The 25,676-nt window shown below is 43.2% G+C and overlaps 1 protein-coding gene across 1 annotated transcript in view; it reads right to left on the bottom strand.

Annotated features, from left to right (window-relative positions):
- Positions 1 to 25,676, bottom strand: part of ARSB (arylsulfatase B) — a 153,413-nt gene that overhangs the window by 111,648 nt on the left and 16,089 nt on the right. Inside the window, exons 2-4 of the mRNA XM_007519025.3 lie at positions 17,114 to 17,300; positions 11,708 to 11,898; positions 3,679 to 3,886 (exon numbers count right to left, since the gene is read on the bottom strand). Coding sequence (XP_007519087.2) covers positions 3,679 to 3,886; positions 11,708 to 11,898; positions 17,114 to 17,300 — 586 coding nt within the window. The remainder of the gene's footprint in view (positions 1 to 3,678; positions 3,887 to 11,707; positions 11,899 to 17,113; positions 17,301 to 25,676) is intronic.

The raw sequence follows: 25,676 nt of genomic DNA on the forward strand, positions 1-25,676 counted from the left end.
AGTCCTGTTCAAAAAGTTTCAGAAGTATGGATTCTATCAACAGAAGTATCTGCAGAGTAAAGGGACAATGGTATGCAATGATGGGAAAAGATAAGTATACACAGTCAAGCAGGGTTAATACCTGCTGCCCTCCCGTTGACCTCTCTTTATCACATCTGTGCTTCTCTTAGCCATTTAGCTACTAGGACAAATGACCAGAAACAGGCTGAGAACAGCAAAAATTTACTTTGCATAGTCGAGGAGGCCGGGAAATCCAAGGTCAAAGAACTGGTTGGGCTGCCTTTCCATGAGAGACACCTTCTCAGTGAGTCCTCACTTCAGTGAGATGGGAAAGGTTATAGATGTCTTTTATAAAAGCTTTAATCTCGGTGGGGGTAGATAACATAGTGGTTAAGCAAAGAGATTCTCGTGCCTGAGGCTCCGAGGTCCCAGGTTCAATCCCCTGCAATACCAGGAACCAGAACTGACTCTGGTAAAATAATAATGATGATAATAATAATAAATAAAAATAAAAGTTTTAACCTCATTCATGAAAGTTCTACCCTTCTGACCCAATCACATTCAAAAAGTCTCCACCTTCTCACAGCCTTACGATAGTCAACAGGATCCCAGCACTTGAATTTGGGTTGGATACTGACATTCTTGTCTATGGCAGTGACACATGACTTCAATGCTTTAACTTTTGGTTTCTTCATTGGTTAAAACTGGAACGAAGAAACTCTATGTCTCAAGGTCACTTTGGGCTTTAATGCTTACTTCTTTATATATACTCTTTATTATTGGATAGAGACAGAAATTGAGAGAAGAGGGGGAGATAGGGAAAGAGACAGAGAGACACCTGCAGCCCTGCTTCACCACTTGTGAACCTTTCCCCCTGCGGGTGGGGACCAGGGGCTTGAACCCCAGTCTTTGTGCACTGTAATGTGTGCACTCAGCCAGGTGTGCCATGGCCAGGCCCCCAAGCTTAAGTGCTTACAATGTGACTAATAAACAGAAAATCACTTGAACAGTGCTGGGGTAAATATTTAATAAACAGTAGCTGTCACTATTACTAACAAACTTAGAAGAAAAGAAAACTGACCCACGCAAAGAAAGGCTTGCAAATAAAAATAAAAGCTAAAAATACAATCAATAATATACACGGGATATTGGAGATGTTAAGCAGTGGAAATAAAGTTTCAAAAATAATAACCAATAATGCAGAGGGGTTCCAGAAGACTGAGAAAAAAGGCCAAATAACCCTGAAAATTATGAGAGAAAAGCTGAACCAGTGATCTAACCTGTTAGTTAAAGATATTTTCTTTTTGGGATATGAATAAGGCAGAAGAAAAACAATATTCTAAAATATGAACAAGGCAAGTTTCCTAGAATAACACATAACTTTAGCATTCAGATCAAAGGGCTTAATGTATTTTAAGCAAAATTAATTTAAAGTATTTTAAAGACTCATACTTAGATGAAATTCCGCAAAGAATTTAAACTATCTTTTTAAAGTCCACTGCCAGGGTTCCATGAACCAGCTTAACAAGAGAGATGTCTCAATCTGTAAACTATTTCTGATAATAGGGAAAGACAGGGAAAAAAAAAAAAAACATTCAAACTATTTAATGAAAATGAGTGAAACCAAGGAACAAAACCCGACAGAGAGGAAATAATAATAAAAAAAAACCACCAGCCCACTCCTACGTCTGAATTGATGCAACCGTCCTAATTAAAACGATTTGATGTCAAAAACATAAAGTATATACACCTGAGAAAGCTGGATTTAGACTAATAACGTAAAGCTGGTGTCAGACCATAGCCATTACTATTTCAAGTATCAGACTACCAAGTAATCCCATATGAAGTAAGCCCCATTTTCTCAGTGAGAAACACTGAAAATTATTTTTGTCAACTTAAATAAATATGATAGATGCTTACAAAACACCCACCGATCTATGTAAAATAGTTATGTATACATAGTTTAAATCCCTTAACAAATATATTGATCTTAAACTACTGCTTTCATTCCAGCGCCATGTATCATGAAAGCCTTCTATTTTCTTCCCATATATACCTGACATCACAGAAGCCATTTTGAGACGCTGTATTTCTCACAGCAACCTTACTGCTGAGTACTCGTCAGTCTGCTTGTAACGCCTTCATTCAAATATACCTTCATTTCAGGAAATCGTTTATTCTTAAGTTGTACAAGTATGTTCTCTACAACTGAGACTTGTTTATACAACTTCTAAAAATTGTAAAGTGATGTCACTTCCCTGGAGTAATTAGATCAGCATGAAATGTCTTAAACTCCTTTTGCTATTGATTCTGTCTAGCGACATCTGCATTCAATACCAGCAGTGGTCAAAGTACTTTACCAACTTGTTCAAGATCCAGGAAACTGAGCAGGACTCAGAATACTAGGGCTCTTGCTAGGACTTGAGTAAAAGCTGTCGTCCTCTCTTCTGAAGGGCATGGGGTTTATTTTTTTTTTTTGGTTGCTTATTTTTGTTCTCAAAGGGACATACTTAGAACATTACAGTATTTGGATAGCACCAAAGTACCTCATCATAGTATCTTAGGGTTCATGCTACCCAATAAACGTTACAGTCAACAGTAATACCCAGTTTAGAAAAAAAAACAACAACAGAATCACCCTTTTCTGTAGTTGTTTGTTTCTATGAAAGAGGATCAGATCACTATTCAAGTCTAAATATTGCAGTACTGGTACTAGAACCCAGGGACTCACGACTAAATCACTAGCCAAACAGTAGGCAGGGGAAAGACAATATATTGTGTCCTTCAGGACAACACGGGTAGACTACTGATGGTTTCACTCCTATGTGGAATATAGAAACTCAAAACACATAAACTTGCATGGAAAAAAGCAACACAACTCTCGCTAAGGCTTTGAGAGAAGTCTGATAGTTGTTATCCTTGTGAGGTTGTGTAGGGGAGGCACAGAACTCTGGAGGTGGGTGTGGTGTGGAATTATACCCTGTAATCTTAGAATCTTGTAAACTATTACTAAAATAGCAATAAAAAGAAAAAGGCAGCAATGTTCATACCCAAAGCACTTCACAGGATATTGCAGAAAACTGTCTAATAAGTGGGAGTGGGCAATCACATAACAGATTAGAAATCAGAGAAGCATCGTCACAGTGAACACAGTTTTTAATTTTCTTTCTTCCTTCTTTGAACCTGGCTTCTCTACAATCCACACATATGAATATTATTGTCAAGAAACCTGTATTTAGAGAGGCAGTAGTAGCCTAGATCTAAATGGATCCCCTTCTAGTCTGTGTTCATAATGTCAGCACATGTCTCTCTGCACTAACACAGAAACCCCACTCAAGAGTACAACCGGACTGCAGACAGAGATTGCTGAGAACAAGTCAGATCAGGGACTCAGTGTCCAGTTGCCTGTCTGTGAGTGACATCCACTTGGATGTCACTCAGCAAGAGCTTGGTTTCAAGCACAGTCTCAGAATATTCTGATTCTCGGGGAAGGGAAAAGACACATCATTCATTATCTTTAGACACGTCTTTCTCTCCATTATCATCATGCCTCTGCTCCTGCAGGTAGCATTCATTTTCATAAAGAACTGCTCAATGTTCCCATCTGTCTTCACTCCCTTTATCGAATACCATGTCCGAGGTTTTGCCAAGAGATGATTTTTCTATTGACAGGCTTACCTGTGGAGAAGATGAACACTGTGTTGTTCCAGAGCCCTCGGCTTTTTAAAGCTGCAGTGACATTTCCCACGGCTTCATCCATAATGGACACCATTCCTGCGAAGAGGCGCCTGTTCCTATCGTGGATAAATTCATATGGCTTCACATATTCCTCGGGCACCTGAAGAGGGTCGTGGACAGACTGGAGAGCAAGGTAGAGGAAGAGGGGCTGGAAAGAGAGATTGCACAGACCAGTTAATGAAAATAACAGTAGGCTGGAAATACTTGTCAGTTATGTACTTGATAAGGTACTCGTACCCAAAATATAGAAGGAACCCTTACAACTCAGTAATTAAAAATACATATATATGATTACAAAATAGACCCCCCCCAAAAAAAACCTAAATAGATATTTCTCCAAAGAATCCACACAAATAGTCAATATGCACTTGAAAAGATGCTCAATATCCTTCTTCATTAGAGAAATGCAAATCAAACCCACTCTCAGCAACACCACTTCACACTCACTAGAATGCTTATATGGGGAAGAGAGAAGGAAGGAAGGGAGAGAGGGAGGGAGGGAGGAAGGAAGGAAAAGGAGAGAAGAAGAGAAAGAAAGAAAGAGAGGAGTCAGGCAGTAGCACAGCAGGTTAAGCGCAGGCGGCGCAAAGCACGAGGACCGGCATAAGGATCCCGGTTCGAGCCCCCGGCTCCCCACCTGCAGGGGAGTCGCTTCCCAGGCAGTGAAGCAGGTCTGCAGGTGTCTGTCTGTCTCTCCCCCTCTCTGTCTCCCCCTCCTCTCTCCATTTCTCTCTGTCCTACCCAGCAACGATGACATCAATAACTTCTTCTTCTTCTAGCGTTTGCCACATCAATAACTACAACAATAAAACAAGGGCAAAAAACAAAGGGAAAATGAATAAATATTTTTAAAAAACTGAAAAAAAAGAAAAAAGAGGAAGGAAGGAAGGAAGGAAGGAAGGAAGGAAGGAAGGAAAGAAGGAAAGAAGGAAAGAAATTATTAAGTGTCGGTGAGGATGCAGAGAAACGGAAACCTTCACTCACTGCTGGCGGGAAGGTGAGATGCTACAGCAGTTTGGAAAAGCAGCCTGGTGGCTCCTGGAATTGTTACGCAGAGTCACCTACCACCCAACATTTTCATTTCTAGAGAAAGGAAAAGCTAGAACCACAAAAAATCTGTGTACAGATGTTCACCGCAACATGATTTGTAATAGCAGAAAAACACTAAAACATTCAGTTAACGAATAAAGACAACAGAGTACATTTTAAGCAACATACGGCAAAAAGAAAGGAATGGTTTATGACACAACCTAGACGAACCTGTCACAAATAACCAGATTTTGTATAATTCCATTCTTGTTTGTTTGTGTATTTTTACCAGAGCACTGCTCAGCTCTGGCTTATGATGTTGGCAGGCACTGAACTTGGGCCTTTGAAGGCTTTGAGACTAAAGTCTATTGGCATAATCATTACTCTATCTCCTCAGCCCTATGTAATTCCATTTATATCAAATGACTAGAGTAGGCAAGCCTAGGAAGACAGAAAATAGGTTCATTCTTGCCTGGGGCTGTAAGGAGCTGAAGTAGAGGCATGGTGAGTGACTATTCATGAGAAAAAAGGGCTTTAAAGGAAAATGCTTTATTTATGTATCTGTTCATTTACTACTACCATTATCATTTTAGATAAAAACAGAAAGAGAGGGAGTCGGGCGGTAGCGCAGCGGGTTAAGTGCAGGTGGCGCAAAGCGCTAGGACGGGCAGAAGGATCCCGGTTCGAGCCCCCAGCTCCCCGCCAACAGAGGAGTCGCTTCACAAGTGGTGAAGCAGGTCTGCAGGTGTCTATCTCTCCCCCTCTCTATCTTTCTCTCCAACAACAACATCAATAGCAACAACAGTAATAATTACAACAATAAACCAACAAAGGCAACAAAAGGGAATAAATATTTTTAAAAAATGAAAAATATTTTTTTAAAAAAGAAACAGAAAGAGAGAGAGTCCACAGCACCAAAAGCTTCCTTCTATGTGGTGGGGCAAAGCAGCACACTATTCAAGTCAGCCGTTTCATCAGCCGTTTCATTAGCCCTTAAGTGAAAAATGGTTCAAATTTTGCTTGAGGTGGTGGTTACACAAGTTCTGTGCAGTGACTACTGACTACAATTCAAATGGGTAAATGTTATATTATCTGTGTTATACTGCCTCAAATAAATATGCTCGATGACATGACAAAACACCAAACATCAAATATTAAAAATAAAAGTCAGGGTGTTAAAATGGCCTAGGAGGCTCCAAGTCAAATAAAAATTAAACCAACCCCTTTGGGGGCCCCCCATAGGACCTTGCCCTCCATGTGGATCAACAATGGTAGAGAATGTTCCATCCTCCCAAGGGGGGTTGGATCACATACTCTATCTACCACCTGAGGAAGATGGGTCCTGAAATTGGTGCAATTTGGAATGTTCCTACTGATGACCACAGAATGTGAGCTCAGATCTACAGGGATGCAGAGGTCACACAAGCTCCTGTGCTGAATATGGGCCCCAGATCACATCGATAGGGTTTACAGTCAGCAATATTTATACACTTTTCCCATATTTGGGAGCTACTCTCTTCCCTGATCCAGATTTCTAGCCCTTTGTCCAGCCATGACATCATCTCCTCAGACAATAACCTGGGTCCACATGCATATCAGATGTCAGGCTCGGGCAAAAACTAATAAAGTCATGGGTCCTTTGGAATATACCTAAAATAGACCTACTAGCTATTTCCAAAACAGAGACCCCAAATCTTCATCTGCAATATTCCAGCCTTTAGGTTCATGATTAGTCAACAATTTGTTTGGCTTTATGTGTTAACTCTTTTTTCAGCCACCAGGTTCCAGATGCTACCATAATGCCAACCGAACTTCTCTGGGCAGACAACCCCACCAATGTGTCCTAGAGCCCCGCTTCCTCAGAGCCCCACCACACTAGGGAGAGAGAGAGACAGACTGGGAGTATGGATCCGCCTGTCAACACCCACGTTCAGTGGGGAAGCAATTACAGAAGCCAGACCTTCCACCTTCTGCATCCCACAATGACCCTGGGTCCACACTCCCAGAGGGATAAAGAATAGGAAAGCTGTCAGGGGAGGGGGATGGGATATGGAGTTCTGGTGGTGGGAATTGTGTGTAACCCCTCTTATCCTATGGTTTTTGTCAGTGTTTCCTTTTTATAAATAAAAAATTTTAAAAAAAAAGAAGTTCCTGGTCCACAATGTCAAGGAGCTCCAAGTACTACTGATGTGCCACAAATGGTGCTGTGCTGAGACTGGTCACCAGTGAAGTGATTGCCCTGCAGGTGGGGAGCCGGGGGCTTGAACCTGGGTCCTTATGCCTGTCCTTGTGCTTAGCGCCACGTGCGCTTAACCCACTGCACTACCACCTGACCCCCCCCCCTTTTCTTTTTTTCCTTCTTTACCAGAGCACTGCTCAACTCTGGTTTACAGTGGTGCAGGGGATTGAACCTGAGACTCTGGAGCTTCAGGTAAGAAAGTCTCTGTGCATAACCATTACACTCTACCCCTACCATCACTTCCTTCTTGAAAAAAATATTTTCATTTATTTATTATTGGATAGAAACAGAGCAATTGACAGGGGGAGAGACAGAGAATGAGAGAGACAGAGAGACACCTGCAACCCTGCTTCAACACTCGTGAAGCTCTCCTCCTGCAGGTGGGGACCAGGGGCTTGCACCCAGGTTCCTGCACACTGTAACATATGTGCTCTACCAGGCGCACCACCACTACCTGGCCCCTGGCACTGGTATTTCTTATAAACCTCCAAGATGATCTTAATAAATGTTGATTTATTGGATGGAGCCATAAGGCTGGCTCCTATACTGGACCACGTGATCTCTGGTCTTGACTAATAGCTGTGAGCTAGAGAGGCTTATTAAGTGCCTTGAGCCCTGGATTAAATTCTGACTCTGACTGTCAATATTCTATGAACTTCAACAAGTTCCATTACTTCTCTAGCCAGTTGGCTCCTCTGAAGATGATGTCTACCTCATAAAATCGGGCAGTTTCTTTATGGCCTTCTTTTGTTCTTTGGAGGTTATAGTTATATCCACAAGATGCTAAGAATATGAAAAAACTGACCCCACCTGCAGCAGGGACATACATATATATTTCTTTTTTTTTTCAATGTTTTTTTATTGTTGTTGTTACTGATGTTGTTGTTGTTGGATAGGACAGAGAGAAATGGAGAGAGGAGGGGAAGACAGAGAGAGGGAGAGAAAGACAGACACCTTCAGACCTGCTTCACCACCTGTGAAGCGACTCCCCTGCAGGTGGGGAGTCGTGGGGCTTGAACTGGGATCCTTATGCCGGTCCTTGCGCTTTGCTCCACCTGTGCTTAACCCGCTGCGCTATCGCCTGACTCCCTTCTTTATTATTTTGATTTATTTATTGGATAGAGACAGCCAGAAATTGAGAAGGGAAGGGACGATAGAGAGTGACAGAGAGAATGTTCTAGTTTCTTCCACGCTCCACAAGAAGCATGACTGTAAGATGCCAACAGGTAAAAGTGATAAAAGCCAAAGGGAAGTACAATGTACAACTAAGGACAGATACCAGTGAAGGTTCCTAGTACTGAGTAAAGTTAAAAAAAAAAAAAAAAAAAAAAGGACAGACAGAGCCAGGAGGAAGCTCCATGGAAGGGCATCAGCAGCTGAGTACCAAGTCTGCACAAGCACAGAAACAAGAATCCAGCCTGAGGTGTGCACTGAGACTCTGCAGTAACTACTGAAGAGACAGGGAGCGAGAGAGGGAGCGAGAGAGGGGGCGAACCAGGCAACGCTGCAGATTCTGCCAACAGGCTGTTGGGATCCTACCTGAAGGACCAACTTCATCATGATGCTATTAGTTCCTAAGGAATCCCCATGTTGAATGTTCAAACGTCTAACAGCGTAAACATTTGGCCCAATTTTTAAAAACTATCATATCACACATCCAGAGAATTTATCTTAAATTTTTTTTTAAGAGGGTAACTCTAGGTTAACAATGACAACAAATCATATGGCTATTCAGACCCTTTCTCTTTTTAAAAAATTTTCTTTATTATATTGGATAGAGACAGCCAGAGATTGAGAGGGAGAGGGATAAAGAGAGGGAGAGAGACAGAGAGACACCTACAACACTGCTTCACCGCCCATGAAGCTTTCCCCCTGCAGGTGGGAACCAAGGGGCTTGAACCCAGGTCCTTGTGAATTGCAGTATGTGCTCAACCATGTGCACCACCACCTCCCCCCCAGCCCCTTTTCTACTTATCTATAGATACGTGTGAAGATTTCAGCTTTGACGTGGCCCGTGAACCACAGGCTCATCACCATGCCCTGTTTAAGGATTGGAAGATAGTGTAGAGTGAAGCTGTCCACCCTCCCAGTGTGACTACAGACTAAATGAATAGGTTCTTCAGGTTTTTCTTTTCTCTTATAAGAAAATAACGAGCTGGGTGATGGCAGCTGGTGGCACACCTGGTTCGAACCCCCGGCCCCCACCTGCAGGGGGAAAGCTTTTCAGGTGGTGAAGCAGGGCTGCAGTTGTCTCTATCACTCTCCCTCTGTATCACCCCATCCCCTCTCAATTTCTGGCTGTCTCTACCCAATCAATAAGTAAAAATCATTTTTAAAAATTTTTAAGAAAGGAACATAATCAGCTGATTCCAAAATTAATATAGGAATTATAAAATAATCTTGGGAGTGGCATACAAAGTTAAAAGACTTGTTCCATCCCCTGATAGAAATAGTATACTAAAACATCATCTTATATACACCTAAGTCTAACTGTTTAGATTTACTTATTTATGAAAGTTAGAGGGAGAGAAAAGGAGGCAGAACCAGAGCATCACTCTGGCACAGGTGATGCTGGGTATCAACTCACTATCTCACACTCAAGAGCTGACATTTACTCTCTGTGCCACCTCCTCGGCCATAACACTTGCAGGACATGCGCAGAATGTTCTCCAAGGAAGAGATCTTAAGAGCCAACAGATAGAGGAGAAAATACTCAAAGTCACTGGTGATCAGGGAAATGCAAGTAAAAACAATGAGGCACCCAACTTTACACCAGTGAGAATGGCACACATTAGGAAAAAAAGAGGGCAGGAGAGACAGCATCATGGTTACGCAAACAGACTCTCCTGACTGAGGCTCCTAGGTCCCAGGTTCAATCTCCTGCACCAACATAAACCTGAAGTGAGCAGTGCTCTAGGAAAAAGGAAGAAAGAAAAGAAAGAAAAGAAGGAAGAAGGAAGGAAGGAAGGAAGGAAGGAAGGAAGGAAGGAAGGAAGGAAGAAACACCAATTGTTGGAAAAGTTGTGGGGGGAAGGAACTCTCCCACATTGCTGGGGGGATGTGAACAGGTCTGATCCCTGTGGAAGAATCTGGCGAGTTATCAGAACGCTAGAAATGGACCTGCCTTACAACCGAGCAGCCCGTCTCCTAGGGCTATACCCAGGGACAACAAAGACACCTGTCCAAATACACCTGTGCACACCCACGGTCACAGCAGCAAGAGTTTACAACAGCCAAGACGTGGAAGCAACCCAACAGCAGATGAAGAACTGAGAACATTTATTTTATATACAAGTGAAATCCTAGTGAGCTGTTAAAGACGATGAGGTCATCTCCTGTGTAATATCTTGCTCAGAACTTGAAGGTATCACATTAAGAGAGATAAACCAGAAAGAGAAGAATCAGTACCATTGATGGAGATTAAGGGAAAAGGAGGAGTGGGTGGAGGTGAGAGGTGGGGAGTGGAGATTTGACTAGCAAGTGTAAAGACCTGGGTTCAAGCCCTTGCTCCCCACCTGTGGAGTGAAACTTCACAAGCAGTGAAGCCAGTCCACAGGACTCCAGCTTTCTCTTACTCTATTTTCCCATCCTCTCTCAATTTCTCTCTGTCCTACCTGGTAAAAAAAAATAGAAACAAAAAAATAACAAAGGAAAAAGGACAGAAAGGGAAAACATCAGGTGGAACCTGAATTGGGTGTGGGGTATTGAACCAAAGCAAAGGACTCTGGGAAAGTGGCTAAGGGATGGGATAAAGGGACATGGAGGTCCTGGTGTGTAATACGAGAGGGGGACTTTGGTTGGAGGATCGAGTATTTCCCAGACACACGGACACCTATGGTGGGGAGATAAGGGTTGTGCCTATTTGTCAATAACTGTACTGTAAATCATTAATACCCCGAAAAAGGATTTTAAAAAAAGGTCAACTTACGAGTTAGTTATTATATAATATGTATGCATTCATTTTATACATATTAGTTCACATAATATGCAAAGATAATTAAATTATATTTACACAAAAGCATTATAGACACGGTATTCCTCAGTGTGATTTGGGAGCACTTGCTTAGCTCACAGTGTTACTTCAAAATATCTGTATGTGTGTTTCCCCAGAACCTAGTGAATCCGATTCTACAGACTGGCCCCAGGGAGTTTTATTTGTAACAAGCTTCCCAAGCTTATATAAATGTATTTTAAAAAACTGAAAGCTATTCCATTTTTTCTAGAACTTACTAGATTTGTCCTTAAATGACAATGATTAAATGGTGAATTCACCTTCTTCACCTCATCTTGGATGGAGCTTGAAAGAGTCATATGAAGTGAGATCAGCCAGAAAGAGAAGGATGAATATGGGAGGATCTCACTCATGGACAGAAGTGGAGAAATAAGAACAGAAGGGGAAACACAGAGCAGAACTTGGACTGGAGCTGGTGTGTTGCATCAAAGTCAAGGACTCTGGGAGGGCAAGGGGGAAGGTTCAGGTCCTGGAACAGGATGGCAGAGGAGGACCTAGTGAGGGGTTAGAGTGTTATGCAGAAAACGGAGAAATGTCACACATGTACGAACTATTTTATTTTACTGTCGACTGTAAACCATTAATCCCCCAATAAAGAAAAAAATAGTGACAATGATTCTTTCCTGTATTCATCTGGAGAGATGTTATTCTAGCGCAATTCTTCTATCAAGAAAGAAGGCAAGACTTACCTTTTCAGGTGGGTGGTTAGTTATGAGTTCTATAGCCTTCTTGGCAAATATATTTGCTGAATACACATTTTCATAACCTGTTGCAATTTCTTCATCATCTCTAAAATCAAGAGCACGTCGTGAGAAATTCAGAGCCTTGATTGTGACCCAGGCTTCATGGGAGTAGTAATCTTCAGCACCTGTGAGGTACCCTGCAGGAACCATGGAAGAGAAGAATGGTCAGCATAGCATGAAACTTGTTAAACAAATGAATGTTTCAGCATCTAATTACTTAATGCAACTGATTGCCCATGACAAGACTAATCATATGACAAGGTTCATCAGAACACCACTTCTTAACATCTCTATACATGATAGCAGAAGGCAATAAGAAGTTATTGAGGAGCCGGGCGGTAGCACAGCGGGTTAAGCGCAGGTGGCGCAAAGCACAAGGACCGGCAAAAGGATCCTGGTTTGAGCCCCTGGCTCCCCACCTGCACGGGAGTCGCTTCACAGGCGGTAAAGCAGGTCAGCTGATGTCTGTCTTTCTCTCCCCCTCTCTGTCTTCCCCTCCTCTCTCCATTTCTTTCTGTCCTATCCAACAACGACAACATTAATAACAACAATAAAACAACAAGGGCAACAAAAAGGATTTTTTTTTAAAAAAAAAAAAGAAGTTGTTGGGTAAAAATTCAGATCTATCAAGCAAGGAAGCAAGAGAGGACTGAAGGGGGCAGAAGGCCGGCATTCTACAGTGGGAGAAGATGACAGGCTAGCGGACAGTGCAGGAGGCTGACAGCCGTCACGAGGAGATAAGGAGTTGTGCACAGCTTGGACAGTGTACCGCTTTGCCATGTGCACCCAGGTTCTAGCTTAGCACTGCACCTGTCTCATAAAAGGAAGTTTCAATGCTGTGACACTTCTCCCCCTTTCTGTCTCTCTGTCTAAAAAAGTCAGCCCAGAATGATAAAATCCCAGAGATGACAAAAAAAAAAAAAAAGGAAAAAAGAACGAAAAAACTGTAGAAAAAGAAACGGTATCCATGTGACAACAACCTCTAATATAGACATTTAATTTGAAAAAAAAAAAGCTCAAGTCCATTCTTCACTGACGTCTTTAGGGCACAAGGACACACATTCTGTCATGTGATGGTTAAAGTGAATGACTTCCAGGTAAATGTGATTTTAAAAAATGAGAGTTCCAAAGTGAGGACATTTTAATTATGTATATCCATCGAATAGCTAGACCAGTAGATGGCTATCGAGATATTTCCAATGCTTACTCTGACGTGTTCATATAAATGAATGCAGAGTTCAAATAATGTTGGTACTGACCTTGGAAGACTGGCTTCAAGGTTAGTTTTACAAGTGGCTCTGAGAGGAATCATCTTTTGTCAGATGCTGACACCCACTGGTGAGAGAAACGAACCTTTTCAAACAGGATCCCTGGACGTATGTGAACAGAGCCAAAAGACTGAATGGAAGGAAGTGCAACACCAGTGCTAGATTTTTCTACGCAGTGTTGTCGCTTCTGTCCTGAATTTAAACAGCACTAGCTGCCTACCCTGTAACAGACTTAGACATAAAAGAAAATGGGCTTTCCTCACTAACCGCTGTTTTAGCAAATGCCTTATCGTAGCCTAAAAAGTGGAATGAGTTGTTTTGCCAAATGTATGATTTCACCTATAATAGGCAAATCTATAAGGGCATGAGATCGTTCACTGGTTATTCAGGGCAGGCAGGACTGGGGAGCCGTGGGAACTTGCTAAGGAGATGAGTCTCTTTTTGTAGTAATGGAAATATTTCACAATTAGATTGTGATCATAAGGGTACAGTCCTGTGACTTTATCAAAAGTTCTTTCCATTCTATGCTTTAATTGAATGAACTGTAAGGGATACAATACACCTCAACAAGGCTATTACAAAGAATGCACTGCTCTAAATTTGTACCTATCTTTTGATAAATACTGCTTATTAAACTTAACATGAGGATAATAAAATAGGCTAGGTCCTTTCCCTAGCCCTGAACTTTCCCTATAACCATGATGGAAAAACCTTACAAAGTTTTGATAATAAATTCTTTTATCTAAAGTTAATTTCTTCCTTTTCTGTGATCTAATAAATTCAAGGTCCTGCATACAATGAATGTTTCTATTATACACATAGCAGACATAGAAGTCCAATATGTTTACTAACTAGCCGACAGTAAAAATAACACAGGCATAAAAATAATTCCAGTCTTGGGTGAGGAGTACTACAGCAAAACAGAAGATTCTGGGAAGGAGGAGATAGGAGGGGTGTGGTGGGAAGGCTCGGGGTCTTACTGTATCATGATGGAAAAGGGTCTAAGCTGGTGGTGAGATTGTTCCACAGACGCTTACCACAGTGTTCCCATGTGTCAACAACAGTATGGTAAACTATTAGCCCACTCCCAATACAATAGATAAGAAGCACCAATAATAATGATAATTTCAGTCCCTTACTAGTAAAGACATGCATCTGGGGGTTTTAATAACTAGCTGGATATAAGCCTTGGAGGACATCAGGGTTTTTATCTGGAAATGTAAACTGCTTTCCTTCATCTGGGATAATATATGCATAGGATATACTTGAGTGAATGGTATAGAAACTAAACATAACAGAAAAAACAACAAATAAACACAAGACCCAACTGAAGTCAGAATCTACAGCTGCAAGTTCTGCGGCCTCAAGTGGGTGCCCGTGTGCAGGCAGAGCGGAAAGGGGTGAGGGTGGGGGCTGGAGAACGGCAAAGTCAAATCTGAGTCCTGGGCGAGGGGGGCACTGAGCCCCACCACTCTGGCCATTTCATTTGAAGCTGAGCGAGCAAGCAACATTGCTCCTAGAGCCGGAAAAAAAGAGACAGGGGCTTAAAACCTCTCGGTCTTTGACTCTGAATTTAAGGCAAGGACGCACATAAAACAGGGTATTTGCAACAAGACAGGCAACCACCCCCCACACCCCATTGCACCTGCTGCAGATCCTATAAACAAGATAAACCTAGAGATATCCCAGAACTCTATAATTCAGCCATATTGTTTTGGCCTCATTAATCATTTTTACTGAAATATACACTGTGTTGTTTTGGCCCTCACTTAAGAAAAAAAAAAAAACTGTGTGTGTGTGGGGGGGGTTTTTGCAAAATGTCTTAAGAAACTCTGCAGGAAAACCACTTCATTACTGAGATTTGAGGATGTGGCATACCTCACCTTCTTGCAAAGGAGAAATTCCACTCAGGTCTAAAAGCCAGAAAATTCTCTTCTTCCTCCTGAACATCTGGTTTCCATTTACCTCCTAAATAATGTGTCTCTCCTAGCCTCCTTATTTGACCCTTTAGACATGGGCAAACTCAGATCTCAGAGATGTGCCGGCTTTCTGTAACGGGACAGCACGCAGCCTTCCTGCTTACTCAGATGTTCCCTTTCTGCCTGCCTGCCTTCCTTCCTTCCTTCCTTCCTTCCTTCCTTCCTTCCTTCCTTTCTTTCTTTCTTTCTTTCTTTCTTTCTTTATCACTCTGTTGGTTCACTGTGTGTTCCTTCAGCTATGGCAGATTGGAAATGAATGAAGAGACAACTAGGGGCAGGTAGCTAGATAAATAGCTAGACTGAAAGCTGAACAAAGAAATAATCAGATGGAAAGATAATTAACTACTGGCAAGACAAATGAACTGTTAACCGAGACATAATTCCTACCAGGTGTAAAGAAGGTATGTTTGAAAACAAACTTTAGGTTTCAGAAGGTTTTTTTAATGCCACCATGGGGAACCTCATGGGCCTGACATCACTACTGAGCGACTTCCCAAGGATCCGTGCACTCTTTCTGTGGGAAAGGGGGTGGGAGGTGGGAGAGAGAGCCGGTCAGAAACAGACAGTGTACCGCCATGGTGCACCAGTCCTGGGGCTCTCCAACTGCTCTTCACTGTGCTCCCAAGTGGCTGCTCCAGGATTTGAACTCAGGGCCTTGCAGATAAGAAGCCACAGTGAGCTATCTCCTAGCCCTTCCTATTCATGTTCACGCATCTATCAAGCCTAGAGCTTATTTTATATTTGTTTTTTAAAATCTTTTTTATTTTATTTTTTTATATTTATTTATTTTCTCTTTTGTTGCCCTTGTTGTTTATTGTTGTAGTTATTCTTGCTGTTGTTGTTATCGTTGTTGGACAGGACAGAGAGAAATGGAGAGAGGAGGGGAAGACAGAGAGGGGGAGAGAAAGACAGACACCTGCAGACCTGCTTCACTGCCTGTGAAGCGACTCCCCTGCAGGTGGGGAGCCGGGGGCTCGAACTGGGATCTTTACGCTGGTCCTTGCGCTTCACACCATGTGCGCTTAACCCACTACGCTACCGCCTGACTCCCTATTTTATATTTCTTCTCATTCTTCCTATTATCAGTTACTTTACTTTGCTTTAATTATTTATTTATAAAAAAGAAACACTGACAAAAACCAAAGGATAAGAGGAGTACAACTCCACACAGTTTCCACCCCCAGAACTCCATATCCCATCCCCTCCCCTGAGAGCTTTCCTAGTCTCTACCCCTCTGGGAGCATTATGGGATGCAGGGACCCAGGCATTATGGGATGCAGAAGGTAGGAGGTCTGGCTTCTGTAACTGCTTCCACAAGAAAGCAATGAGGGGGACAGACAGACAGACAGAGAAAGAGATTCACACAGCAGAGCACCGGGGTATCACTCTGGCACATATGATGCTGGGGATCCAACATGGGACCTCATGCTTCTAAGCCCCAAATACTAGCAAAATATGTAACCACCTCTTGGGATGCTCTATTTTACTTTTTTAAATCCAGTCTTCTTGATATAGTGATGAAAGAAAAGAAGAAAAACCACACATCTAACAGAAGTGCAAAGCGAAAAAGAGTGTCCTCTACCATCTCCAGAGGGAAAAGAAAAACTTCAAGCAGCGGTCTGAGAGGTGGCGCAGTAGATGAAGCCTTAGACTGTTGGGCATGAGGTCCTGAGTTCAATCCCTGTCAGCACATGTATCAGAGTGATGCCGGGTTCTTTCTTTCTCTGCTCTTTTCTCATTAATAAATAAAATATTAAAAAAGAAAAACTTGAAACAGAGTCCCGAGAGAGAGAGAGAGAGAGAAAAGAATGCTCTGAACTTGTGAAGGAAATATTCTTGTGTTGAGTTCAGCTTGGATTTGAAAAGAAAGCACAGTAATCAGAGCCTCTGGCATTCTAGGGGAGACAACCACCTCCCTGTGAGCTCACGTGAAGCTCGGAGCCAGGCTTACGGAGGAAGCATGACAGAGTCGCTCCATTGTGGTGCTGACTAGCTCGCTCTGTGCTCACGTGTCCGGCTACTGCATTCGACTACCCTGGGTGTGTGTTTTACGAGATGTCTGCAGTTTGTCTGACTTGCTAGAGAAACACGCGCATTTCTATTACCAAAGTAGGTATCAAACCCTCGGCGAGTTGGAAGGCACTCTTTCCGGAACAGTCCTTGGTGCCACTTCCCAATCATGTGGGTGGTGTAGCCTGCTTCCTTTAGGAGCTGGGGGAGGAGTTTTTCATCCAGGGGAAGGCAGGTGGGCTGACAGGTCTGGATAACTAGGTGCTGTAAACCTGTGCGGATCTTGGAGAAATAAACACAAGATGATGAGTGAGTGAATGATGTTGAAATATTCTAGACAAACAGGCACAAAGGCTGCCTAAGTTACTGATTACAGATGTAGAATTTAATGTTTAATTCTGTTCCTAAACTGGCTTAAGGACATTTCCAAAAGACAACTTTATTCACTTACTCAAATAAGGTAATAGACATAAACAGGATTTTTTAAAAATGAATACAAACACAGCATACATGTACAGAAATATTTTTATGGCCACCAGCATTAGCGATGGGGGTCGGTGCTTACCCACTGCTCCCAGTGGCCATCCCCCCCCACCTTCTGTTTTCTTTCTATTTTATTGGTTATGACAGAAAGAAATTAAAGGGGAGGTGGGAGGGGACAGAGAAAAACAGGCACCTGCAGACCTACCTCAGAACTTGTAAAGCGCCCCCTCCATAGGTGGGAATAGGGGCTCAAACCCACACTGTAATATGTACGCTTAAACGAGTGGACTACCACCCGGCCTCCGACAACAGGTTTCTTTCTTCCTTCCTTCCTTCCTTCCTTCCTTCCTTCCTTCCTTCCTTCCTTCCTTCCTTCCTTTTCCCTCCAGGGCTATCGCTGGGGCTCAGTGCTGGCACTCTAAATCCATTGCTCCTGGAGGCCATTTTTTCCATCTTTATTGGATAGGACAGAGAGAAATTGTGAGGGGAGGTGCAGAAAAAAAAAGAGAGAGACACCTGCAGACCTGCTTCACCACTCATGAAGCTCCCCCCCTGAAGGTGGGGAGCCGGGGGTTCAAACCTGGATCCTTGCACTTAGTGCTATGTGCCCTCAACTGAGTGTGCCACCACCCAGCCCCACAATGGGTTTATTCAACAAATACTTATCAAGGTCTATTTTAGAAACGATTAACTTGATATTTTACTTCCTGTCTCAAAAAAATTAGTCATAACATGAAATGTGGCTCTATTGTGGAAATGCGCTTTATATTCACGTGCACAAAAGAAGCTGGTTTTCAGTTTAGAATCTTTCAAGACTTGGTGATTTTGAAGGGTTAATTAGCAGTACAGTGAAGGGGATGGTGTGCCTTTTGTATTGCACTTTATGTGAACTATACTTCTAAAACACAGATACAAAGCTTAACACTGAACTAAACTCTGTGAGTTTAACACTGAAGGTTAACATGGGAGCTACTTAAAGTCTTGGTCACCTATATCCACTGCTGACAGATGCAAGTGACCCTGTAAAAGCCCACCTCATTGTCTGCCCAGCTTCTTCCCAAAAGCACACACACACACACACACACACACACACACACACACACACACACCATTGTCCTGGTCTGACCAGGGAAGTGCTGGCTTTGTATGCAGTGACACTGAGGTCTCACATTCAACCCCTGAGCCTAGTGTCAGACTAGTGTTCAGGATTTCACTAGAATGAGACTGGGGGTGGGGAGGGGGAGATACAATAGGTTGAAAGCATCAATTCTCCACCCAGACCAAGACTCTCTGAATCTCCACCAGCTGTGAGAGATATCACTCAGTTACTAATTAACAGCCAGAAATGTTTGCAAAGGATTTACTGAGTTTCATAATTCACAGCACAATAGCTCAGACCTCAAATATGCAACGGTTGCTGAAGGTAGAGCACTATACCATAGCATCACAAATATCTCCTATGCTTTCTTGAAAAATAAAATAAAATAAAATAAAACCATAGGGGAGCTGGTCTCTGCCCTTATCCAACTTTCTAGCCTTTTTCTGTACTCTGACGCCATTTTCTCAGATAATATTTTTATCCAACTTCATCCTAGCTATCAAACTCAAGCTGAACCATCACAGAAGCACGCCGAAAATAGACTTCTTAGCTTTCTCCACCCTAAGAGCTCATTGTTATCTGCTCTGTCGCTACATTTGGGTTCCTGTTCATTAAGCATTTTGTCTCATTTTATGTCCCACCTCTCAGACACCAAGTTACAGATGCTACCATAATTCCATCCTGACTTCTCTGGTCGACGATGTCACCAATGTGTCCAGGAAACCCTCCCCCCCCCCCCGCCTCCAGAGCCCTGCCCCTCTAGGGAAAGACAGAGACAGGCTGGGGGGTGTGGACTGACCTGCCAACACCCATATCCAGTGGAGAAGCAATGACAGAAGCCAGAACTCCCACCTTCTGCTCCCCATAAAGAATTAGGGTCCATGCTCCCAGTGGGGGAGAAGTGATAGGAGGAAGAGGATGAGAGGGCTCTGAACTCCAGCTCCATCAGGCCCCGGAGAGAGAGAAGGGAAAAAGGAGGGACATTTGGATGGAGTAATAGGATCATGAGTGACTTGGAGGAGAAGAGAGGGCTGGGCCTGGAAGAGGAGGGAAATTATGTACAAATGCGGACAGGTGGTTGCAGAAATTACGGCTAAGCCACGTCTGCAGCCTTGGGAGAACGGTGGTGGACTGCAGCGGAGGGATGGGAGACTCAGAACTCTGGCGGTGGGAACGGTGTTGACATGAATTTTATAAATCAATATTAGATCACTAATAAAAAATAAAAGAAAGAAATCGATGAGCATTACAGAAAACATCACCTAAGCCTGGGCCTGTCCCCAGAATGTGCTGTGTTGCAACAGAGATTATGTAGAATGTAGACTACAAATACTGGTCTACAGTCACGCTGCTACTAAACACTGATGGCTACATGAGGATACACTTATGGAAATACATGGAGCGTCTGTACCCTTTTCATGCCCCCAGGGTTACTGCTATGGCTCAGTGACTGCACTATAAATCCACTGCTCCTGGTGGCCATTTTTTCCATTTTATTGGACAGGACAGAGAGAAATTGAGTGAGGAGGGGAGATGAGAGAGAGAGATACCTGTAGATCTGCTTCACCACTTGCTAAGTGTTCCTCTGCAGATGGGGAGCAGGGGTTTGAACCTGAATCCTTGTGCAGGTCTTTGTACTTAGTACTATGTGTGCTTAACCTGGTGTGCCACCACCCAGCCCCAGTATGTGCAGTTTATGTAATCACGCTTCAATAAAGATGTTTCAAACACAAATGTAAAGAGGCCAGGCAGTACTGCACCCAGTTGAGTGCACATGCTATAATGTGCAAAGACCTAGGTTCAAGTCCCCAGCCCCCATCTGCAAGGAGGAAGCTTCAGGAACAATGAGGAAGTACCATTGGTGTCCTCTCCTCTCCTCTTCTATCTCCCCCTTCCAGCCTTCTCAATTTCTCTCTGTTTCTACCTACTATGTAAATAAATAAATAAAGTATGTCTATTAAAAACGTGTTTAAATTTTATGTGAAGATCTTCATTTTGATAGTACACTGGGCTATAGATATATACAGAGACTACTTTCCCCCAAAACCAGGGCTCCGCCTTCTGCCCTGCACTCTATTCTGGTATTCTGACCTAGGAGGACTTGAAAAATTTCAGATTAAATTTAGCCAGTGGAGACCCCTGACAGGAGATCAGAGGAAAGAGATGTGGCCTTCGGCTGCAGGGTACTTCTTCTCAGTGGAGGTCACTGTGAAGGCAGCCTTTTCTACTTGACTTTCCAAGTTCTGGTAATATCATTTTTCATCTCCTCATTCTGGCCTAGGGATAATAGCAGACTTAATAGGCTACCGTGCATGGTCATAACTTCCACAAATGCGTATCATTTTAAGACTGAGAAAGGAGAGAGTGAGAGAGAATGAGGGCAAATGAGAGAGAGAGAAAAAAAAAAGAGAGAGAAAGAGAGATATGGAATCAGAGTACTCAACTCTGATAGGGTGATGCTAGGGATTGAACATATGTCCTCTGGAGCCCCTGGCATGCAATTTGGTGCTCTCATAGGTTAAGCTATCTCTCTGACCTACAATCATATCATTTTAAATAATCTCTGGGTAAATAAGCCCCCTCTAAATTATCCTAATTTGAATATGCCATCTGTTTCCAGCTGGAATCATGAATAACAAGGACTTTACTGCATCAGAGCTGAGAAAGGAAACACTTTCCAAACACACACACACACACACACACAATTGTATCCGATGATAAAAACCAAACGTTTAACCAAAATTAATCCAGGATTCAAAGCTTCAAAGTACATACTAATTGGCAACTAAGCAGGATTAGAAAAAGATAGGGGAATCCAGAAGATTCAGTAGCGACAACGCTATGTGCAAATTTCTGCAAATGGAAAACGCATCCCTCACATGCCGAGAATGAGCTCCGAAGGCTGTCAGTCTTCGAGGGACGACTATGGGATTTGGTTTTCCTGGGCCAGGGGCATCCAGCCAGGTAGGTGGTCAGCTAATGCCTGCCTCTGCTATCCACAGTCACACAGAGCGAGGAGTTTGCTCTTTCCAGCTCCAGAATCTATTTGACAGAGCACTTTTATGGCAGGACTTGGAAAGCAGAAGCTGAGCTTTGAATGGAAGCCAGAACCACGTGGTTGGTCTGCTGAGACACTCCCGGAAGGAAGGAAGCTGTCACGTGTGGAGAAGCAGTCAGCAGGCTGGTGCTGAGCCGGCCCCAAGCCAGAACTACTGTGCTCGCCAGGCTTTGCCAGGCAAGACCCCAGAACAACAAGCACAAGCAAGAGAAGTAACAAGCATCCCTCTGCAAACACATTCAAAATGCTTCTGACCTCACACTCATCTTCAGATATGTGACGGGAGCAAGCCTGACCAGTACTATAGGAAAGTCCAAAGAGATTACTAGTCTCTTTCTACCAGGTGTAGCTGTCTCTTCTTCATTAACCAAATTCACCTAAAAAAAAAAAAAAAAAAAAAAAGCTTCTCCTAAGATTTCACTTGATCACGAAAGATTCTACTCACCTAAGCAGAGTTTGAAAACGCAGTGGCTTATCTCTGTCTGGGTGCTGTGAGCTAACTGCTAAGAGCACCTCCTTCTTCTTTTTTTATTGGAGGGATTAATGGTTTATAGTAAACACAGTTGTTGGAACATGTGTAAAATTCCTCAGTTCCTGCAAAGCACTCTTCTTTATATGTCTTGTAGTCTATGAAAATTTGATCTCATAAAGTGATTTTTTTTCCGCTCTGGAAACCTGTAGATATAATCAGTACTGTCTCATGGAGATGGGGTAGACTAGGCTTCCTTGTGTGAACCTTTAACAATTCCCCTTTCAGGAGTTCAAGCAGGTTATTGCTTAATTACCTATTTGGGGAGGGGGAAGGGGAGCAGCGGTGCACACAGTTCAGCAGACATAGTACTAAGCGTAAGGGCCATGCAAAGATCCAGGTTCAAGCCCCCAACTCCCCACCTACAGGGGGAAGCTTCACAAGCAGTGAAGCAGGTCTGCAGGTGCCTCTCTTTCTCTCTCCCTATCTCCCTCTTCCCACTGAATTTCTCTCTGTCCTATCCAATAAAGTGAACACCACCACCACCACCACCAACACTACCAACAACAACAAAAATAGCTACCAGGAGCAGTGGGTTTGTAGTGCCAAGCCCAAGAAAAAACCCTGAAGGCTAAATAAATAAATAAATTTAATTATTTGGAAGCTCTGAACACAATTCAGTTCAGCCAACTGAGTTTCATTCGGGCTGAGGCAATATCCAGGTGAACAAAGTTTTGTCCTGCCAGTTTGTCCAGTGCAATGAATTCACACTCTCTACTGCACTCACGTATTTGTAAATCTGCTGCTACAATACCTGAAATTTCAGAAACATAACAACGCTGCTTCTGCACCACAGAGCCTAGAGGGAATCTTCCTAACTGAACACAATCTCAGGACAGCAATCATAGGTGGCCAGCCAGGAAATCTGAATTTCCAGCCTGTGCCTTGACCAAAACACTAAAAGCTTGAGCCATGTTCAAGTACCCCTCAGGTAACCTTAGAGTTTATTTCCTGGTCATGTCCCACAAAACGAATGGAGAGTGGAGAATCTGTTCCCTCCCCAGCCTTAAGTCTTGCAAAGAGCAGTCAGCCTCCTGGGCTGTGGGAGCCAAGAGCTGCCAATTACACATTCTGTGTGTTAGGGGCCTGGCTCTCCCATCTGGCCTGGTCCTTCAGAACTCAGGCAGTAGAACTGGCTGTTGTCACTGACAGTTTTAGGGTGTCTTTATTTTGCTGAGTATAAATCTTGAACTAAACCCACAAAGGGGTTTAGTTTGTGAACAGAATAAACAAGGCAAGAACTATCTCAGTGCCTTCCTCTGTTTAGCTTAGACATCCCAGCGAAAGCCCAAAAATAAAACTAAAGGAACACATGGAGGGGGAAAAAAAAGAAATCTTAGGAAAGTGATATGATTAAAGCAACAAAAACAAACACAGTTAGCAAAGAGTAAAAGCTTATGCAGTGACTCCTAAAAAAAACAAACCTTAAAAAAAAAAGCCTCTTAAATCGATTTTTTTTTTTAGCCCCAAACCTAATTTCCAGTTATTTAGGAAATAAAAGATATAAAGCATGGAATTGTTTCTTTAAAATAAGTACCTTCAATAATTGCAGGAGAGGTCTCAAGACCTCCCTTTTATGGGAAAAATGCTTCTGGGCTATGAAAGAGGAAAGACACTTTTTTCTAGCAAAAATGAAAGATTCATCAAGGGCCTGAGAGATGGCTCCACAGAACAGCATCACACCTTGCATGCCGAGGGTCTGGGTTCAACTCCCTAACACCACACAACAGCAGCAAGGAGAACTCCATGGATGCTCTAACAGCATCTCTCTCTCCCTCTCTCTCTCTCTCTCTCTCTCCCCCCACTCCTCTCTCTCTCTGTGTTATCTTCATTTATTTATTGGATAGAGACCGCCAGAAATTGAAATAGAAGGAGGTGATAGAGAAGGAGAGAGACCGTGGGGACCAGGGGCTCAAACCTGTATCTTTGTGCACTGTAATGTGTGTGCTTAGCCAGATGCGCCACCATCCAGGCCCCCCACCACCTCTCTCTCTCTCTAGAAAGTTGAGTTAGAGAAGTGGTTCAATGGTAAAACACATGCATGTTCACCCAGCTACCAACTAAAAGAGAAAAAGAAAAAGAAAAGAAAAGAAGAGAAAAGAGAGAGAGAAAGGAAGGAAGGAAGGAAAGAAAGAAAGAAAGAAAGAAAGAAAGAAAGAAAGAAAGAAAGAAAGAAAGGAAGGAAGGAGGGAGGACAGGAATCCCATCCTAACAAGTCAAAGCCCAAATGCATTTTAGCAGATTGCCATCCTGCTGTCACTACGGGGGTTAATGCAGCCTGGGTTCCACCCACCAAATGAACACAGGAGTAAAGACTAGCAAGGGCTTTCTTTCCAAAGGGACCTGTGGCTCTTCTTATCTCATCCCTTGGCTGCCTCCTTGATCCGAAGAATAGTCCAAAGCCCTCCCAATATTTCTTCCAGCTCTTCAGTTTGCTTAGTCCCACTTCTAATCTTAACGTCCAGGGAGAGCTAGCCAGGGATTAGAGTTCAGTGAGAAGCAAGAAATTCTGTGTGTGTGTGTGTGTATGGTGTGTGTGTGTGTGTGTGTGTGTGGTGTGTGTGTGTGTGTGTGTGTGTGTGTGTGTGTGTGTGTGTGGTGTATGTGTGTGTGTATGTGTGTGTGAGTGTGTGTGTGTATGGTGTGTGTGTGTGTATGTGTGTGTGAGTGTGTGTGTGTGTTATATGTGTGTGGTGTGTGTGTTATATGTGTGTGTGGTGTGTGTGTGTGGTGTGTGTGTGTGTATGTCTGTGTGTTATATGTGTGGTGTGTGTGTGTGGTGTGTGTGTGGTGTGGTGTATGTGTGTGTATGTGTGTGTGAGTGTGTGTGTTAGATGTGTGTGTGGTGTGTGTGTGAGTGTGTGTGTGTTATAGGTGTGTGTGGTGTGTGTGGTGTTTGTGTGTGTTATGTGTGTGTGTGGTGTGTGTGTGTGGTGTGTGTGGTGTGTGTGGTGTGTGTGGTGTGTGTGTATGTGTGTGTGTATGTGTGTGTGTGTGATATGTGTGTGGTGTGTGTGTGTTATATGTGTGTGTGGTGTGTGTGTGTATGGTGGGTGTGTTGTGTGTGTGTGGTGTGTGTATGTGTGTGTGTGGTGTGTATGTGTGTGGTGTGTGTGTGCATGTGTCTCGTGTATGTGTGGTGTGTGTGTGCGTGTGTGTGGTGTGGTGTGGTGTGTGTGTGGTGTGTGTGCGTGTGTGTTGTGTGGTGTGTTGTGTGTGTGTGTGTGTGGTGTGTGTGCGTGTGTGTTGTGTGGTGTGTGGTGTGTGTGGTGTGTTGTATGTGTGTGTGGTGTGTGAGTCTGTGTGTTTGGTGTGTGTGTTGTGTGGTGTGTTGTGTGTGGTGTGTTGTGTGTGTTGTGTGTGGTGTGTTGTGTGTGTTGTGTGGCATGTGTGGTGTGTGAGTGTGTGTGTGTGTGTGGTGTGTGAGTGTGTGTGTGGTGTGTGTGCGTGTGTGTGCGTGTGTGTGTGTGGTGTGTGAGTGTGTGTGTG

This window comes from Erinaceus europaeus, chromosome 11, assembly GCF_950295315.1.
Source record: "Erinaceus europaeus chromosome 11, mEriEur2.1, whole genome shotgun sequence".
NCBI lineage: Eukaryota > Metazoa > Chordata > Mammalia > Eulipotyphla > Erinaceidae > Erinaceus > Erinaceus europaeus.